This window comes from Myiozetetes cayanensis, unplaced genomic scaffold, assembly GCF_022539395.1.
Source record: "Myiozetetes cayanensis isolate MyiCay16 unplaced genomic scaffold, myiCay2020 scf1, whole genome shotgun sequence".
Lineage (NCBI taxonomy): Eukaryota > Metazoa > Chordata > Aves > Passeriformes > Tyrannidae > Myiozetetes > Myiozetetes cayanensis.
This window is the reverse complement of record NW_026086604.1, coordinates 143,793,304-143,813,690: the sequence shown is the minus strand read 5'-3', so window position 1 is coordinate 143,813,690 and position 20,387 is coordinate 143,793,304. Positions and strand designations below refer to the sequence as shown.

The 20,387-nt window shown below is 38.8% G+C and overlaps 1 protein-coding gene across 4 annotated transcripts in view; it reads left to right on the top strand.

The window, feature by feature from the left end:
* DPP6 (dipeptidyl peptidase like 6) overlaps positions 1 to 20,387 on the top strand; it is a 544,128-nt gene that overhangs the window by 402,781 nt on the left and 120,960 nt on the right. For all 4 annotated transcript variants that reach the window (XM_050314872.1, XM_050314882.1, XM_050314854.1 and 1 more), the window contains exons 4-5: positions 3,276 to 3,370; positions 5,698 to 5,772. In XM_050314872.1, the coding sequence (XP_050170829.1) occupies positions 3,276 to 3,370; positions 5,698 to 5,772 (170 nt within the window). The remainder of the gene's footprint in view (positions 1 to 3,275; positions 3,371 to 5,697; positions 5,773 to 20,387) is intronic.

Genomic DNA, 20,387 nt, shown 5'->3' with positions numbered 1-20,387 from the left:
CTGCAAATTCTCATCAGCTCACTGGACAGAATTCATTACAGACAGAAGCTGCTGCACTGCTTTCTGTCTTTGATTGAGGTATGTCCCGTTTAAATAAATGCTTTTGCACTGGAACAAATCACACATTTCAAAACAGAAGTCCAGGAATATTATTCATTGATTCTTTTGAGGACTAAGACCAGCTAAACCTCACAATGTTTTGCTTGGAATATAATGCAGATCAATTTGTTCTTCTCTTAAGCAGACCAGTTTTCTGTTCATTAATTCAGATGCTGTGTTGATGGCTTGTATTGAATATAATAGCAAGATTTACAGCCCTAACAAATCAGCACTGCTTCATTTATTCTTCCTTATGCATTCTAGATATACGTGCAACAGATTAGCACCTGATTTTAAATTTGTTACACTTTAACAAATAATGGGAAAGTGTGTTGTCTCCTGCTTCCAACCATGGAGCAACTTTTATGTAATCTTCTTCAAGTTTCACAGTTTATTAAAACATTATGGTTTTTTGGAGCATAAGGAACAATAAAATTTAGTAGCAATGACATTCTGGGCAGTAATGGAACTTCCGTCAGTTCCTATGATGCTCAAGAAACAGGTCCACAGAGTCATTAGATTAATAAGCTACTATACCTGTGTACTGAACTTTGAGCTGAGTTTCATAGCCTTTTTTTTTTTTTTTTTTCCTGTAATTAGGCAATATCCTGAGAGGCTTACAATTATCCAGATGCTTTGCTGGACATATTTAAAATGTGTTTTTTGTGTCTAGTACATACTGTGTAATTGGAAAACATTCTGTGTTGTTGACACTGGCTGATTATTAAAGCAGTAATCCTTTCCAGAATGTCTGATAATTAGGTAATACTCTGTCTCTCAGTTTTGTTATTTCTGGTATACCTGAAAATAAAAATTTGGACTGTATGCTTTCCTCATAAAAAAATGATTCCTCAGCCTTTATGGCCTCAAGATATAAAGACAAGTTGTGTAGGAGGCAATAATACTTTTTCTTGTGGTACTTCCTAAATTGTTGGCAAAAAGACGTTTCTTCAGGATCTGGACACAGAAACTGGAAGTTAGAGTTGTAAATAAGTTGGTGCTGGATCAGACCCCAGAGATTGTCTCCTCTGGTGTATGGCCCAGGACAAGGGCAAATGTTTAGGGAAGATGAAAAAGCAGGTGAACTTCTCAAGACGATGATTCAGGATATGCTTCTGGTCCCTCACAATGGCAGGTTCAAGGGCTTCCTGAAAAGCATTTCCCTTCTAGGCCCATAATCTTTGATGGATTTTTCTTCCATTTATCTAATTTTTTTTGGATCCACCAGCAGCCTTGGCACCCACTCTACTCTGGGACTGTGACTTCAACAGCTTGTTTGCCTTCAGCATGAAGAAATAATCCCTTTTATTTGTGTTGAACCTGACACTGACCGATGTCATCCAGTGCTCCCCAGTATTTATTTTGGAAAAGGCAGGGAACGAGCATCCATTATTTATCTTCTCCATACTGCTTATGACTTTTTTGACTTCTGTCCCAGCTCTATTCAATCAGTTTGTTCCCAGGTTTAAGAATCTTAGTTTGTTCAGCCATAAATTCTGTGAAGGAATATTTAAAAGACAAATGCAAGTCTTAATCTAATTTGGATCCTTGATTTTTATCCAGGGACAAAGGTGCTGATAAAATTTGTTCCATAATTAAAAAAAAAGAAAAAGAGATTCTTTGAGAACTTTGCCTGTGAGTCTGAAGGGATGTTGCTCTGATTTGGACACTGAGAATCATAAAGTCTTTAAAACTTTGTGGTTTGGAGAGAATCATCAGTATTGCAGCAACCATTTGGCCTCACAGGTTGTGATTCTTCCCAATCTCAGAGCAGTTTGTTTTTTCCTTCACTTACATGTAAATCTGTGATACGGAGGAGGAGACTTCTTACTGATAGCAATAAGTAGAGCTTAGAAGCTTTTTGTCTACATTTTCAGAGTATTTCATAAAGGAATGACTGTGATGATGATTGTCATCACCAGCTTGGAAACAAAAGACTGAAAGCTGAATGAGGAGTGTGCTAGGTCTGTACACCAAAGTTTTGAAAGTCTCTAGACCCGGTGTTGTCTTTAGCAGGTTACCCCAAGCTGGGCAGTGCACACCTCTGATGTTACACTGAGTTGGATCTGTGTTTGTACAAACCCTGGAGGATTTAAAACTCATCTTTGACTCATCCTGGGACAACCCATAGATAATGTAAACCACTCACATGTCCCTGGCACTTGTGGGATGCACCATGGCAGTCTCTCTGGGGTAGCCACAGTGAGGGTAGGCAATGAGGAATTGTTTCTCTAACTGAAACTGGAAGCAGAAGTTTAGTAGGATCCATCAGTTCTCAATCTCAATTTAGCCAGGTTGCAAAAAAGCCATAACCCCAGTCCTGTGCCCAGAAAAGCTGCTGACTCTTTTAATGGCAGTGTGCTTGGAGCTTATGTTTTATGTTTTATCTGTGGGGCAGTGCATGTAAGCAGTGATCAAACTTGACCTTCAGTTTATGGCATCCCTTTATTATTGTAATTATTTTTCATCCTGAACCTTTGACTTGCTACCTAACCCTTGTTTGGAGTTCTTTTCGTATGTCTATCCCAGCCCTTCTGTCAAATATTTTGTGAGCTTTGAGAGCTGGACACTGTCCTCCCACTGTGCAGCAGCTACCAGAGGGATTCTTGTCCTCGTCCAGATGTCTTGAGAGCTGGAGTAGCCCCAAAGTGCAATAGAGACAAACTGATCTGTCTTTTTTCATGTGAAAATGGTGGTTTCTTTACATGCATCTGCTCTGGTAAAAGTTTGCAAAACAAATGTCAGAGTTGGAATGTCTGCACAATATTAGGTTCCAGAATCTGCTTTATAGAGGGCGATTTGCTTTTCCCTTCCAAGGCTTATTAAACTCCTACAGAGACTGTGGATCTTGGAAACCTTTAAGCCTAAGGAATGATTTTTGACCTTGTCTTTTTCTACACTAAAAATATACCAAGCTCTGTATGTACATTAAAAACAGGTCACTCTCTTGCATTCAGCTACAAGAAAGTGTGACAAAATAAACACGTGACAAACACTAACCAGGTTATTTGATGACTCTCCTGAAAACCACTTTTACCAATGGCTGTTTTAAAAAATAATCTGTGTTCTTCAGAAGGAAGTTCCCAGCAGTACTTTCAGTTCAAGTCCATAATTAGGTTCCACACAAACAAACAATTTCAGATCTCCTTAATGTTCTTTTGTTTTCCTCCTTGCAGATACTGAATTCATTTATAGAAACCGGAATGGCACAGTGATTCTGAGGAATGTCGAAACGAACAACTCAACAATATTAATAGAAAACAAAAAAATTGTAAGTATATTCTGTGATGAGTAGCTGAATTTCACAGTCCTCTTGCAGCTGGATCAGTAAAGCAGAAAATGACTTGGGTTTCAACTTCTTGTATTGTCAAGGAGAAGCAATACACTGGTAATACCATGGGCTATGCAGTGATGGATAATGTGAGATTGAACTCCAGCTTTTATTATAATCCTGCAAGCTCAGTTTCTCTCATACTACTGGAAAGTATCATATAGATATTTGAAGCTAGTCTTGCATATCATATATAATTGAAAGATGCATAATTCTCATCTTCGCATGTTTAATATAGAAGACAATTGATATCATTTACTGTTGGTTGTCATTCTCTCATTCCTCCATGCAAATGCTTGTCTTTTAGTCTGTGTATTTGCTGATTTTTCTTGCCTAATGGTTGAAATGTAATTTCAGTGCTGTTTATGACTAGTGTTGAGGAATAGAAGTCAAGTTGCATATGAGAAAAACCCTAAGAAATTATTTCAAAATATATTAGTAGGTGGCAGAGTACTACTTATAGTGATAAAAGTGGTTTGCAGCATTGTTTTCTGTAGTAGATGAAGCCTGCATTGTGGCAGAAGTTAATATATTAGTTGTATTAATTATTTTTTAATGAGACAAAGAATTTATCACTGAATTATTATGGCAGGACCCAACCTTAAACTTCAAATGTTACAGTTAACCTTCAACCTTTGATACATCAAATAAGCAATCCTCTTTTACCTTTTCTTACAATTCTGCTAAGGGTGAAGGCATGAGCTGGCTTCCTTTAATGTCAAGGTCTGTTGAAGTCAAACTGCTTTCATTTTGACTCCATTTATTCCACTTTTTTTTTTTTAATTTTTGCCATTTGTGAGAAAAGCACAGTGCTACAAGACAATCCTACATTTTCCTGATATTGCCTCCCTGCTGCCTGTTCTTCCTTGGTTCCTCTGCCCTCTCAGTCTATAAATCTGCAGTTCACCTCCATGTTAATCCAGGAAATGCCAGTGCAAGAGCTGCTATTGCACCTCACCCAGACACATTGTCTATTTACTCTTCATTCACAGCCCTGGGTCAGAAAACTTTTTGCTACATTGGCACGTTTTCATTAGTATAACATGGAGGTTATATAAAATTTCCCTTCATCCTGACACTTCTGGCTCTCACACTGCCCTGTACCTGCCCCATCCTGATCCATGCTGGGTCATCAGCCTGTTACATCGCTCAGAGAGATCGTGGATTCCCCATCCCTGGAAACATTCAATTCAGGCTGGGTGGGGCTCTGAGCAACCTGTTCTAGTGGAAGGTGTCCCTGTTATTGCAGAGAGTTGGACTCGATGACCTTTAGAGGTACCTTCCAACCCAAACAATTCTATGATGGTATGACCAGTCCTATCCATGTTTGGCCATCCCCTGGGCTCCTCCCGCACCACGTCCAGCATCACTGGCCCTCGGGAGGACTCTCCCAGTAGGGTTCTCTGCATTTCTCTGCAGCTCAAATTCCCCATTTCCCCACAGCCCAAATTCCCCTTTCCATTTTGCTCTATGGGAATCTCTCAAGGACTTACATCTAATGTGTTAGGTGAGAGGGTGAGGTTTAAAAGTGGATGAGTGATGTGTGAGTGCCACCTCTCTTTGACCTTGGTGCCATCTGTGCCAGCAATGTACTTTATTGAAACACACTGGCAAGGAGAAATGGCTTCACTGTACAAATGAAAAACGGAGCAGGAAAAAGGTGACTCCTGACAAGTCTGAGATATTTTGGCATCTCTTCTTGTTAGCAAGACTTACAGCGCTACTTTTAGCAGAACCCAGGTCAGGGTGCACCTGGAAAGCCTTATCACCACAGCATCCCAAAGACTTTTAGCTGGGGAAAAATGGAATAATTTTCCTCAGTGTTGTCTTAATTGGGAGAAGTAGTGGTGTCTCTAATACTAATTTGCTCCAGAAGCTGTTGTACTGTTTGCCATTGCCTGCACTGGACAGTAGATACAGACAGTGAGAAGGAATTAATAAATTTCCGTTTATCAGAGTTTTCTTCTAACTACTGGCTACAGCTGCCACCTCACCAACCACTTTGCAGTAAGAGAAAATTCTGATTTTTTTGAGATAGCTGCTTGCTCTGAGTCACAATGCATTTAGTCTTTCTCCTATGTGGGTATATAGGTGCCCACATAACATTTCTGGAGTTTGAAAAAAGATATGATATATAATTTTCCAAGACAACTTACTTTGGGACAGCATTATTCTTTATTCTTAGAGAGATGGTCATAGTAATTAATTCTAGATGTCAGTAGCTTGAAAACAAAAACATTTATTTCAATGTTTTATTTATTTTCCAGGTCTCCCTAAAGGCCATCCGATATGAAGTATCACCTGACCGGGAATATGCACTCTTTGCTTTTAATGTTGAACCAGTAAGTAAATTAGATTTGATTTCAAAATACACAGCCAGTGGCAAACTTTTTTTTTTTTTTTTCCACTTTTATGCCAGCAAGATGATACTTTAAATTAATTGCTTCCTATGAAACAAAGTAAGAAACCCCCTCACTTAGCAATTCTGAGAGCATGTCACACTGCCATCTAGTAGAGGAGAAAGGTATAAATTAGACCGTAGAGGAAACACTGTCATTGCCAGGATTTTATAGTCTTTGGGAGGGGGACTGTAAGGACATGTCTTTGCTACAAGTATTTCTATTCCTCTTCTGTGATTTTTTTTTTCCACTGTGCCTTTTTCAGTCACCCTATAAATTTCTTCCCCAGAACAAAAAGCTACTGTCAGTGTCTCCCACAACTGAAATAATGCATTAATTATGGTGTCACCATTCCCAGTGCTGCAGTTAGGGTTGAGCTATCACTTTCATTATAAATCCTTTTCTTCAGAGGTTTAGGTATAAATCATTCGTAAAAAATCACCATTAGGTTGCTACTAAGTTCTAGATTACAGTGAATTTTCTACCAAACTTCAAAAGTGAAAAGTGTAATGAGTCATTTTTAAACGATGACCAAAGAATCAAACATGGGTGAAGACATTCTTCTGCATAAATAATATTTATGTTCTTCTTCAATTCTGCTGGTATAAGGCCTGAAATGTTTGAATAATAGCTATGCTGTACTTCTTGGGTGAAATATAAGCCCTATACATTTGGTTTCCATAATCTAGAATCGCACCAATTCCTCAAAATGAAAATAAATAATTAACTAAAACCTGTAATTCTTTTTTCCATAATGTAAATAAAATTTCAGCTGCTAACCAAAGGAAATTTGTCAATCCTTTAGGTAGTAGATGTTGTGGCTCTGTTGCTCATCCGATTTCTCTGCTATCATCTTTGGAGTTATTCCTGACTCAGTACTGTAAAAGCCAGGTGTTAGAAAATGTTAAAACAAAACTGTATCAGAAACTTTAGGAATAATTCATAATGATTTTTTTTCCTGGGAAATTACAGCTGGTGTGACTTCACTTACCTGAGGCTTATCAGAGTTCTAGACAGAGATGGATGTTGAAGCGTTAACTCTAAACATGGGGAAGACAGCCTAAGGGCCACTGAGCAAGCAGAGCCTTTCCCTAAAAGCCCCTCACCTTGTGAGCCAGAGATGTTTTGCAAAATTCAGTTCTTTTAGTGGAAATTGGCCTTTGGCTTTGGCAGCCCTGTGCTGACACTGCCCAGATGCACTGTGCAAGCAGGGAGAGCCCCCAGGAGAAAGGGCATCTTCAACTCCTCTGAGAATGACAGGAAAACGTCTGTAATAACAAAAAGTATAATAAGATTACAAAAAAAAAATCATCTCTGAAAAGCACTAATGATGAATTCACTTTTTATTCTCAACATTTATCCACTGAAAGGGCTGCCCACTCAGAAAATCTGCAAGAAGCAAAGTTACGGGGGCTTTTGTGACTTTGTGCTCAGCCTTTGGAGGAGGAGTGCTTGATGTAGGCAATGTGGGAGGAGGGGGATGGAGATGGGATTGAAAGGGATGAACTGGATGTGTTTCCCCTCCATCCTCCTCTCTGCTAGTGAGTGCTTGCAGACCTGTGAGTCTGAGGTACAGGCAAGTGTGTTTGTGGTCCTTGAGATGCCTGGCTGGAGAAGACAGAGAAACACACAGCCATGTGCCCCTTTCCTCACACCACATCTTCCAGAGAGGAAAAAACAAGGTGGAAAGCTGAAAACATGACCTTTGGGAAGATTTCAGGGGGTGACATATGTGACTCAGTGTAGGAGAACATTGAAAATGGTTCAAGTATTCATACATAGCAAGAGTTCCTGAGATAGTGCTCTGAAGCAAAATAAAACAAAACAAAACCCCCTCTTTTTTTCCTCTAAGACCCATGTTTATGGAAGAAACAAAGCTTGTTGGTTTACTTTTTTTTGTTTGGTTTTTTTCTGAAGATGAAGCCTACTAATAAAAAGGTAGTTAGATTCATTCTTGATTATTGCATTCTTAAGCCATGATGGGTGGCTCTTTGAGTACTAAAGTAGCAATAACTGTTAAATTACTTCTTCAGCTTTCTTCTCACTTGGTATGCAGACTGTGGCTACAAATAATTGCATCCTAGTTAGCTTTTCACATTTTGTGCATTCTTGGACAAAATTCAAATTATGCTGTTTTCTGCAACACAAGAAATTGATTAGTAAAGCTGTGGGCAGTTGTCCTTGTTGCAAAGTCAAAAGGAAATTTCAGGAGATATACTGGCAAAGGACACGTCTTTAAAGATTAATTCTACAATTTCAAAAAGGGAATGTCTTGTAATTATTGTGTACTTATTTTACAGGTGTCAGAAAGAGGTTGTTTGGGGGTTTTTTTGCCATTTGTGTGATGTGCTGCCTTTTAATTGTTTGTGGATATAAATTTTTTCATCATTTTTGTACACAGTACAGTTGTGTTGTATTTACATACGTGCATAATATCTTAATATGCATAATGTGAATTAATCATTTATCTGAATTCTGACATGAATGGATTCAGTCTCTGATTTTAATACTAGCTAGGAATAAACATCAAAATGCAAGAGCATAGTGTGCCACTCCACTGAAGTGGAATATTTTTAAGAAAAGTGCTATGAAGTCATTTCCTGCCAATAATAGTTTCTTCTATGGTTTTTCTATTTATTTGCACAGAAGCATCTCTGCTCAGTGTTGGTCTGGGTAACAGCACTGACACCCACATTGGAATAACACGACACTGAACTGACAGACACCTATTTTGCAAAGCCACTGAGGCAACTAATATGTATTTTCCTGCTGTATCCCTTCCTCATCTTAAAGGATAATGAATTAAAGCATGTTCCTTAAAATATATTTCTCCCAGGAGGCTTGGCAGACAGCTGTGAGACTGGCGTGGGTACACTGTGGCTAGTCAGGCTGTCAGGTCTCATTGTGAATGCTTTTTTGCAGTGCTTATATTTACAGAAGTTTAATCTTTCAGGCAGCAATATTCCGGGTAAGCCTTGTGCTAATAGGGAGCTTTTCTAACCTTGAACAAGGAAGATTTGTTCTTTTTCTGGAAAGGTCACAGGGAAGGCACCAGGCTTCTTTGCCTTCAAATACTCCTGAGGTTTTTCTGTTGTGGGTTTTTTCTTTCTTTACACTAAAGCAAGGTGCAACCTGAGGCTGAAACAACAGGCTGAAGTTTGGGGGAAGCATCAGGGAATAAATACATCTGTAGAGAAGATTTGACTTCAAATCATCCTTCACCAAAACAAATGCACGGCACTCTGATATAGGGTTTAGTCATCCCAAAACACGTGGACAAATGGGGGTTGGTCGCAGCATCTCAGCAGAAAGGGTGCAGAGTCAGGGCTCTCTCTGGTGGTTTCAGGCCAAAGCCACTCCTGCCCAGCACGTGGCTCCACCAGCTTGCTGGGCAAGCTCCCTGCTCCCTGCGTGCCTCCCAGGGACTGTCTGTGGGCTGGAATCACCTCTGTGCTTCTCCACGGTCTCCAAAAGGGATCTCTGAAATAGCCAAGTGACAGAACACCTCTTAAATCCTGTAGCATTTCTGTGGGGGATTGTGGTAGAGTAAGAGTAAAGATGAGTAAGAAAACCACTCGTGAGGCTTTCTGTGGCAGAGTTATGGGTGGAGTTTGTGTAATGAAATAAAAGAAATGGAGGAAATATGTGAGAAGTGATTCTGTTGAGTGACATAGTGAGACATTAAATAGGGAATATTTTATTGCCTTTATTATGAATAAGTGTTGTCATCATGCAAGAGAGGAAATGAAGTTTCCAAGATTCTTCATCTCCAATTTACTGATCCATTACTGTGTTTGTGCTAGTTAACAGCAAATACACACAGATATCCTGGCTGATTAGTATGAACCAAACTGCAAAGCTATCTGAACAAAGTTAGGGCTTAGAGACTTTTGCAGCTCACATTTTACAACAGATGCTGTTACTTACTTTGCACTTAAAGAAATGCTCTTTCATAATGCTGAAGGCTGCAAAGAATTAACCATTGATGTAATTAGAACAGACCCAACTGTTGTTCTTTAGAGTAGTTGATGTGGTGAGTTCAGTATTTCTATTCTTCCTAACTCTTGTCACGCCTCTAACAGGAGTGGTGGGACCAAAGAGACCTCAAAAAGACCCAGGCCAGACCATAGACTTTGTATTTAGAGCATGAATGAAGTAAAAAAGCATTATTTTCAGAAAGAAATAAATTACTATTGGTTTTGCTACTTTTTCTTACTATTTCTTCAAGTCTGGTTGTCATGTGGAATGAACAGGTTTTGTGCTTATGGTTCAATTACAACGTCATACTGCTTTAATTAGTTGAGTAAAAATTAAAATAATATAACACTTGTTATTTCCAAAACACTAATGGGCATAAATATTAATGAATCCTCACAACATCCTTTTGAGCTAGGTGATAACGATTATTATGATAAATATGCCTCTGAAAATTAGACACTGTCATAACTATCATCAGTAATACTGCTCATATTGTAGCCATGATATTTATTACTTAATTGAAATGGATTTACCAGGGCTAGAAATAGGTTTATATAAATCTGTTTTCTTTCTGTGGCAATAAATATATTTCAAATTTACTTTTTTCATTCCCACCCAATGTTGTTTTCAGAAACAGTGAAAATTATAGTCATTCCACGATAAAGTGAGCACAGATAGAATATTAGAACCATAAAATAATGCTACCCGGTTTAGCGATTGTTGCTTAATTTCTGGCATTTGCTGTGAATGAGTAGTTTTTGAGTGGGGCATTTTGGGGAAAAAGGTTTATGTTTATGATTTTTCATATGCTTTTTTCAATATGAATGCAGTTTTGAATCCTTCTTGCTCATAAATAAGAAGGACTCCTCCACTGGAAAGCTGCACAATAAAAGGGCGGTGTTCACTATTATTAAAGTCTGGTGGCTAAAACTATTTTTCCAACATTTTCTAGCCTAAAGCACTGTAACTTTGTTATACTTGTGAGAAACAGTTACTGTCATCAGGATAAATAATGCATTAGGATAAATCAATTCCTAAGTAAAGAGAAGAAAATAAATCAGTCCTAATAATATGCAGTTTATATTAGTTAAAATATTTTTCAGTTGTTACATCTGTGCTTGTGTGTATCTTCAAACAAAGTATCTTCTCTTTTCTCAACTCATCAAAGGACTGTAGTCATTCAGTGCTTTTGTAACGAGCAGAAGCCAAGTTATTAATAAATTAGTGGAACCACATAGACTAACACTAATTAAATCTGATAATTTGCTAAATTTGGGGTCTTTTCATGAAAGCAATGTCTTCAGTTGCCTCCCATATGAATAAATATTACTAATATCATTTAGCTGATCTTTAATATTTCAATTAAATGCTCACAGCTCCTGAAAATGGCAGCATTTTTATGAGCATGCCTGTGGGGGCTTTTGGTAAGGTGATTCTGGGGCTCCAGGGATGAAGATGGGGAGCACATTTTTTTCTCCTTATTCTTCCAGATCCTGTTTTGAGTCATATTGTTTTAACAGCCGAGATCAGTAGAGTAAATAACCTTGTTTAATAAAGTGCTTTTTATCCTCTTTGTAGTAGGACAGCAGTGCTCTAGCTACATTTACATAACTAAAGCTAAGGTTTGTGTGTCCAGAAGTGTTGAATTAACAAGAAATGCTAAGAACATAGGGAAGGTCAATTTTGTGCCTGAGGGTTTGCCTTGGATTTGAAACTGAAGCAGCAGCTATTGTTTGACAACATTTAGAGGCAATAATTTATTTTAAAAGGAGATTGTGGTGGGATATTTTAATTATGAATATCATCTATTTAAAATACCCTTTGTGAAGGGTATCTGTCTGACAACCTATCTTTTCTAATCTCAAACCCACCGTGCATAAATTCTCTAATCTTCAATTTTCAGCAAGATAGACAAACCAGAATGTTCAGAGGCGCTGGAGAAGGTTGATTCAGAAACATTTATACACTTCCATTTGCTTTTATGTCCGACCTGGGGGAGTGTATCTAACCCAGGACATCAGCTCTGCACGGTCACCGTGCATTGAATAAACCAAAGCTGCTAATACATGAAATCTCTGCAACTGGGAGGTTTTCCTACCTATGAATCTCAGTGCAGGCAGAAGTAGCAATATCTCTGTCAGACACACCAACACTCTGAGTTTTTCTGTCAATTGTTTCAGCCTAATTAATGTTTGATATCTGCAGTGGCACAGAGAGGGAGGGAAGTTTGCCACACAACTCTGGAGGGATTTATGGGCTTTCAAAACTCTATTACAGCGTTGTGCAAACACTGTCTTCTCAGGTGTCCTCAGCTGTGCCTCTGACAGTAGAACCCTGTTGATGCCAAATTTTGTCTGCTGCACATGCTTACAAAATTACAATTCTTGCTACAGGAGGGTGGACACACACTTTACTTGAGTAAACATTATAAAGTGGTGGGAACATTTGTTCTTGCCACTCAGCAGTCATGACTGTCCAGCTTTTGTCACATTGTTTGTTCAGAATATAAATTTTTGGACACGGTTACAGGCCGGTGGAGCAATAATTACTGACAAATTTAATCCTAGAGATCTCTTTTGAAGGAGAAGCCCCAGAAAATAATTTCATTGTTGCTAACTTTCAGGACCAATTTTGGACTAACACAGGGGAAGAAAACAGGTCAGACCTATTCTTTATTTTATTTAGTTTGGAGGACCCTTATGGTTCTTTTGAAATCCCAACAAAGCTCCAGCAGAAACTGTGTTTCTTTATGTAGCCTGAATGGTTCTTTGCTCTTAACAGCAAGTCCTCTGCTTTGGCACAGCTTGGTTTAATTACAGAAAAAAAAAGAAATAGCTTAAATAAAAAAGTTAGAGAACCCTCAGAGCTTAAATAAATTAACAGCAGGGACATTTTGGTAATTAAGTTCCTTGGGCCATGGGGCAAGGGGTTCTTATTTAAAATTAAGGGTCTGTCATTGTAACTCAGTAGAAACAGCAAAAAAAAAGGTGGAGTTAAAAGACATATCCCATGTCTGCATACTTTATTTTCCTTATAAAAGGCACTGAGTGTCAACAAAGAGGAATGGCTGGGTGGAGGCTGTTTGTGTCTATTATTCATGGAAAATGTGTTTGCACCCCTTAAATGCAAAGAAAGTGTGCTCACCTCATCCTCAGTAGGTATTCTTAGAGTGGGATCATCTCAACATTGAAGGAACCTGGTCTAGCTGAAGGTGTCTCTGCCCCAAGCAGGGAGGTTGGAACTAGGTGATCTTCCAAATGACCTTCTGAAATGGTGATCTGGGAGCATTCATAAACCACAATACGATGGCTTTGCCTGAGCTGGGAAGCAAAGCTCTGCACAGCCAGTCTTCCTGCAATCCTCCATCCCCATATTCCAGTTTCCTGCTCCCTCTATAACAATGGTTTAGGTAGAACTGCACCAAATCTCAATTTCTTACCAGGTCTCCATTCCAGGGACTGTTGTTTGCTGTCATTATTGCAAAAAAATACTAACTGCATGAAATGCAGAGCATTAAAACCTGAGTCTGCTGACTTCAGCTGCTGTGCCATCTCTGAGCTTTAACTGCTCTCGGTTAAAAACAGTGGATTATCTCCTGCTGTTCATCTAATAATGCAGATAAATGGAGTTAGGAATAAACTTGAAGTCTTCTGATTTGAGCTGGGGGACTTTAATAGAAATTGCACAGACATGATTGAGTGCAAAACTGTTATTTCAAACCAAGTTGGACAGCCTTGCTCATGTAGCAAAGGCCAATAATCTGTATCCCGCATTTATTCACAGGCACGGATACACATCAGTAAACTGAAAAGCAAATCCACAGTTCCAGGGAAGACTAGAGTAGCATCAAAACTCAGAAATAATTAGCCTGTCATGCAAGAGTACATAGGTATACTATGTATTGGTATCAGCTATCAGCAGTCTTCCTTCATAAATATTTTCTTTAGTAAATGAGATTTTCATCAAACGGAGAAGAGAAAATAAAAAAGACTCGAGGCAAAACACTATGATACAAAAATAACCAATTTTTCTTACCTTACAAAAGGTTATATTACTCATTCTGCTTCCTTTTCTGAGTGTATAGATGAGCAACCTTGAACAAACTGGTAGAGATTAATGTGCTAATAAGATTCACAAAATGCCTTAAAAATAAACTGCAATTTGTTTTTTAAAAAGGCATAGGTAAGGTAATTCTACAAAGTTTTCTAGATAGTCAAATTCAGCTAGGTAGCAGTAAAATAGAAGTAGAATTACATTAGAGGTGAGTTCCTGCTTTTTAGCATAATTTTACTTCCCAACTTTTTAGGGACAATAAAAATCCTGTTCTGTGCTGGATTGTGATAAGTATAGGTAGTTATTCTAAAATGTTAAGGAAAGAAATATATTAAAAATAGGATGCAAAACGGGAAAACAAAAGGGATTTAGGAGGCTTTAGAAAGCAAAATCAGAAAGAATTTAATTCTGGTGTCTATGGGGAAACATAGGAAATGGTCCCAGCCTGCAGGAGTTCATAATCTAATTCTTCTGATTTCCAGTCTCTTTTTTTTTTTTTTTTTTTTACTTTTTAATAACTGAAATAGTAAAAAAGATATATTTAGTGCCCTCTTCTGGAAAAACAGCTCTCGCTATGCAGAGCATCCCAATGAAATTCCTGTACTCAGAAATGCAAATCTTCTGACGCAAATGTTCTCCTCTTTAGCTGAGTTACATGCCTAAATCCAAGGAGTGTGTGGCTCTGTGTTTACCCTGAACAAGTGCCTTTTATCTCTCTGACTGCCTGCAGAACTCTGTTTTTACCAGTGCCATGTTAAAACCAGCAATTAAGGTTTCTCCTTGGGCAGCTAATGACCTAGATTTGAAAATGGAACCTTCTATTCTTTTTTTCTTTTATTCTCTGCTCAAAAGAAGCTCTTTTTTGAAAAATGAAAGCGAATCATAGGGCTTTAGTCATGTCTTTAAATGCATGAGTCCTCATATTTTTATATGCAAGAGCAGAAGAGTCCCCACACAGTGATGCTGTTGATGGCTTTCTGAAGAGATGCTCGTCATCACCACAGCCCATTTACTCCTTGGAATTTGTCCACAGTATAACAAAGATAACACACAAAGTGTCCTGCTGTTTTCATTGTGATTTCAGTTTATTTGACTTATGTCAGAAAACAGAATTGTCTCCTCCAGTGAATTAGATTCATGTATACACTGATATACAGCTCTGAATCTTGTGATCTCATATGGAACTGGAAAATGAATCTTTCCCTGAATGGAGAGAGGATTTTGGGCCAAGGTCCCTGACATGTATCTGAACACTTTTGTTTCTTGCACATCCACTTCAGTGCTTTTAAACTGTTGCTCTCTAGTGCTCTCTGATGGTCTCATCTTTCTTGTTTTGGATTCCTTTCTTTAAGTCTTCTAAGGGTGCCCTGAGCCTAAGACCATAGAAGATTTCAAAGACAGTGCTAACTTCATTGTAGAATTCACAATCTCAGCTGCTACAGTAGAAAAAGCAATTCTTATAATTTTTTTTTTAAATAGAAAGAACGTGTGTTGTGGTTCTGCAGTTGCTAATTTCTGGTGCTAAAGTGAATTATTCAAAAGTGAATAAATTAATTAGATATACTAAGCATTCAGCCCATTTTCATGGCTTGGTTCTCACATAATTGCTACAAAGCTGTACCATTTGCATTGTAAACTTCACAAAAAAAGAGGCTTTTAGAATCTTTCCACAGTCAGTCTGCTCAGCTCAAGAAATGTTTCATTGAAAGAAGGCATTATCTAAAGTTTCATTAAAAGCAGTATTAAACATTGATTTCTCATGCTGTCCTTCAGACTTGTAACTCCAAAGGCAATGAAGGTGAGAGTCAGTCAAGTGAGTGTGAACCCTGTAAACTCTATCAGCCATCTCTATCAGCTACCCTGGGTTGCCTCTATAAACAGTGTAATCCAGGGTGTAAATCTAAGGCTAAAATAGACACCAAAGGCTGCTCAGAAGAATCATACCCAAGCAGGATTTTGGCACCATTGTCTGCAAAAAGGGAGTTGCTACATGAGATTGTAGGTGCAAAAAGGGTAAATGCTTGTAAAGCATGACTGGAGAGGTCAGTGGCAGGGATATCCCTCAAGGTAGACAGATGCAAAGAGAGGGACTCCAAGCTGCAAAGTGCTAGAAGTCTGGGAAAGTATTTTGGGGAAGGATGACTGTAAATCATATAATTCTAGTCTTCTGTCTAAATTGGCTTTGGGCTGGTGAGCCAGGACAGTTAACAGGATGGACTTTGGATCTGACACAATATAGCTGTTGTTATGATTCCAGATATTACAAGAGAATCACAATTGTATGTTCTTCTGTGTATGGACCTGAAAGTGTTCTATGTTTCCTGAGTCTGGGATAATTACTCTCTGCTTTAAAACTTTTATTTGACTCTAGGCTACTTTTGTACTCTTGTTACATAATAATGCTGTTTTTTCATCTTTTTTATCTTTTATTTCTTTTTCTTGGATATATTGTTTGGTATATTTTAGAATCACATTAACTATGTATGAATTCTCATTTCCAAGTTTCTGAACAGAGAGTAGGAAGGGAACCATGGAGTTTATATACGTGATGTGAATGTTGATAAAAGTTTAAAACAATATCAACAACAGAACGAGCTCATTATTCATAACTCTAATTTTTAATTCTTAATAACTTCATTGCAGCTACTTCCCAATAGCCTGAGCATCAACAAGTACACAAAGGCTGGTCTGAAAATCCTACTGAGTGCTTTGCCACTGCCATTTTATTTACCAGTTAAAAATGGAGCAGTTGTCCTTTAAGCCAGTGACTGCAAGGGCTTGCTGGTGCCAGTGAAGCGCTGTGAGGGACAGGTGGCTCGGGAGCAAAAGGAGGCTTTTGTAATTGCTTGGCAGGGCAGAGCTGTATTAGAGTGCAGCAGCAGTTGGCAGATTGGATTAACGCTCTCCTAGGGGTGAGAGCTGGCACACGAGCTGTATGTTAATACCTGTGGCCTAAGTGGGTTCTTGAGCTGCATTTGTAACAAAAAGAGCATCCACTCTGCGTCACAAAGTCATAAATCCTAAAGCTGGACTTGACAATTCCCTTTCGGCATTGTCAGCATTATAAGGCTCTCAAAAGTGTAGTTTGGAAACTAATCTTTTAATAAAGAATTATTATCACAAAACAACCGAGATAGATAATCAGTTTGTGGAAGGTGAATTAACAGCATTATCTTACAACACGGCAGTCCATCTATTACTGGGGTGGGTGTTGCCATCACACTTTATTTGTGGTTGTAGTGCAAACTTGAGATGACATTATTTGCAAAGGAATAACTCCTTGGCTTTGTTGTTTCCAGAGACCTTTGGTTTGGTGCCTGGAAAATCAGCTTCTAATCCCAGAACAGCTTCTGTATGTTTTTTGGGACAGATTTACATATTAACTGTGTATGTTGCTTGCGGCGCATGACCCCATCGCAGTCGGCTTGAGCTTGGGCTACAAATGCATCTCAAATGCAAGTCCCATGGTATGAATGTGCTGTTCCTTCCTCATGTGACCTTGATATGAGATTGCTGCCTCTCTGAGGAAGCCTCTCTGGTGTGGGTAGCAGGGCATTCACAACACTGCATGACTGGAGAGCTGTTCTGGTTGTCCTCTAAACACCAAGGACAAGCTTATAGAGAGTCTCCTTTAGGCTTATATAACAGTGATTTAGTTTCAGTCTCAGAGATTAAATTGTTAAAAGATTTGAAAAACAGAGACATGCAAACACTCTTCCTGATAATCCCCTGCTCCTTGTGCTCTTCCACTCTCCATCCCTTGTATATAGCATTTCGTGTCCTTCTTCCAAATAATTGCTAAAATTTCTTCCTGGTTCTGGACACACTCATCATGATCCTTGCTTTCCTGGGTGTGAGTGGAGTAGTTCCTTATTCACAGTGGTTTGACTGAGATGAGATGTGGACACATTATGTCTTTCTGAGACACTGACAGCTTAGTGTTGGCTCTGTCATTTCACCCAGGCAGAGTTACCCTGCTGGGTCAGGATCCTCCCCTCCTCTTCACAAGAAAAATGGTTTCTTCCCATAACAGCTCTGATACATGTATTCCCCAGGTAAATATCTACCTTCCTTTGCCCAGACATTAACTTAAGTTAGTTCCTCTGGAATATTGAGACACTTATAGCAAAGGCAACCAGTTGCCAAATGCCTTGTATGTCAATTGATCCAGAGACCTCTTGTTCTTATCACCTTTCTTGCTCAAACCTATTTTCTCCATTTCTGCCCTTTCCTGAGCTCCCCAGCCTGTCCTGGAATGGCACAGCACTCTCTGTGCACTTTCTGTGACTGTGGGCACATTACACATGTGGCTGATCAGCTGAATGTGGTGGAGTGGGTAAGAGCATCCCAAATCAGGTGTTTGATGACAGCTGTGGGTTATTGGCTGCCAGCTGAACCAATGCTCAGGAAACGCTCGTTGATAGCATTTCATTATGGTTTTCTAATTTATTAGAGGATGAAGAGAAATGGGCTGTGTTTCTTAGAGGGCTGTACAAGCAGGTTGACACACAGCATGAGATTGTATTAGAGGTACATTACCAGGGAAGTGATAAAGTATGAAGGGATAATTCAATGTAGGGACAAAAGAGAATATGCTGTTTCAGACGAAAGCAAAATAGGTCAGTATCACAATGAATTTGGAATTTGAGAATGTGGAAGAGACCTCAGATTATATGGCTTTATTGATTTGTTTAGTTCTTGCAAGCAATCAAGCTTCACTAAGTGTAGGGTACAAAATACCAGTATGGATTTTGGTGGATTTGTCTTTTATTACAGTGACACAAAAGGAATAGATGTCATGAGGTTTTTGAGAGAGTCTAATTCCAAGCTGGTAACTATGGAGCACCTATTAGCAATAAAATGGTGATAATACTTTGCAAAAATAGTTGGGCTGGGGAGCATACAGCTGACCAGTCTGTCTCCACTGATAGAAAAAATTAAAAGACCATTACCTAACTATGCCTCAGCCAAAGTAACCCAACGTGCTCTAAATCACAAATTCAGGGGAGAATGAAAGTATGGAAATTGAGCAAAACATTACCCAGAAGTTGGTGGTCAGTTACGCCATAATTGCTTGTTGGTGGCTGACCAATAGAAGAATTCATGTGACTGTGTGGTAGTGACTTAGGTCACCCTTTCCTGTATCCTTTACATGCACAGAATGTCCATGTAAGTAGAAGGAAACACAACCTCTGGCTAATGTTTGCTTGTTATTTTCCTCTTGAACTTGTTTTCTCCTCCCTCTCATGCCATTGTTAGATAACAGGGTACCAAAATCGTGATCTATTTGCCAATGCATAGCATCACCCTTCCTGCATTCTACTTTATTCTCTTTTCCCTCCTAATTTGTCAGCTTCAGAGACTGCTTAAATATCACAGATATCAAAGGCCAAATGGCAAATTATCTTTTACCTGCATATTCTGCATCACAGCATGAGTTACTGCTTAAGGGTGCCAGGACCATTTTGAAAGGTGGAGTAGGTAATTATGTCAAATGTTTGGGATTATTCAATTGGTTTGACATTCATATGTGCATTTGGGGATTTGTCTGCTCATAGCACAAGTAGGAAAATAGGCTGTATAATCTACTTCCAGCTAATGTCTTTTTGGAGACTCTTTATGGGAAACCCTTTTAATGGATCTGGCAGCTCCTGTTTCACCAGCCTTTTGTGCTGTAATTTTACTGTCTTACTGTGGAGTATAAAAGGAGATAGATTACAAAGACAACTTGGGTCTGCTAAGAGTTCTGAGGGGCTCTATTATTTGGAGATACAGCTTATTGTTATGGAGTAAAAAGTTACCTTTTGCCCAGGTAACTCCTGAGTGCTTTACAATTAATTACATTGAAATATATTCTTGCTATTTTCAGATTTTAGCAAACTATTGTACAGTTTTATTTCCAATGACTATATAGAGGGTTCCTTTTTATTTGGATGTGCTGAGATGAATTTTTGGATGAAATATGTGATTCCTGAAAAAGATGAAAGACACCAAACATTAGACATTTTGTATTAAGCCTTGCAAACTGCTTTATAACACGGCTTACACTTCCACCCTGCCCTGTAACTGTTCCCTTGTGAGCTCCAAGTTTTATGGGGTTTTTTTGTGAGTTTTCTGGGTAATTCTTTAATGTAAATAACACTACTGCATGAAGGGCCAGGTGGCTCTAAGGAGCCATTTAGAAAATGGATGCAAAGCATGTTTTATTCCTGTATTTATCAAGTAAGTAATAATCGTGAGATGACAGCAGCCAGTCCACCTGGGTTTAATCTCAGATCCATGAGCTGCTTTGTATGCTGAGTAATAAGACCCTAAATTAGCTGTTTTGGTAGAACAACCTGTTGGAAGATGAGTGGATTGGGCTGATTTGGAGAGCCTTCTTCTAGGGGCTTTTCCCCCCCTTTCTTTGCTTGTAAACCTCTTGGAAGAAGGTGCCTCTTCTTTGTGTTGATTCAGCACCTTGTCATGCAAACATAAAAGAAAGCCTTTCCATAAATGCTGGTTACTGCTGGTGCTAGCAGAGCATC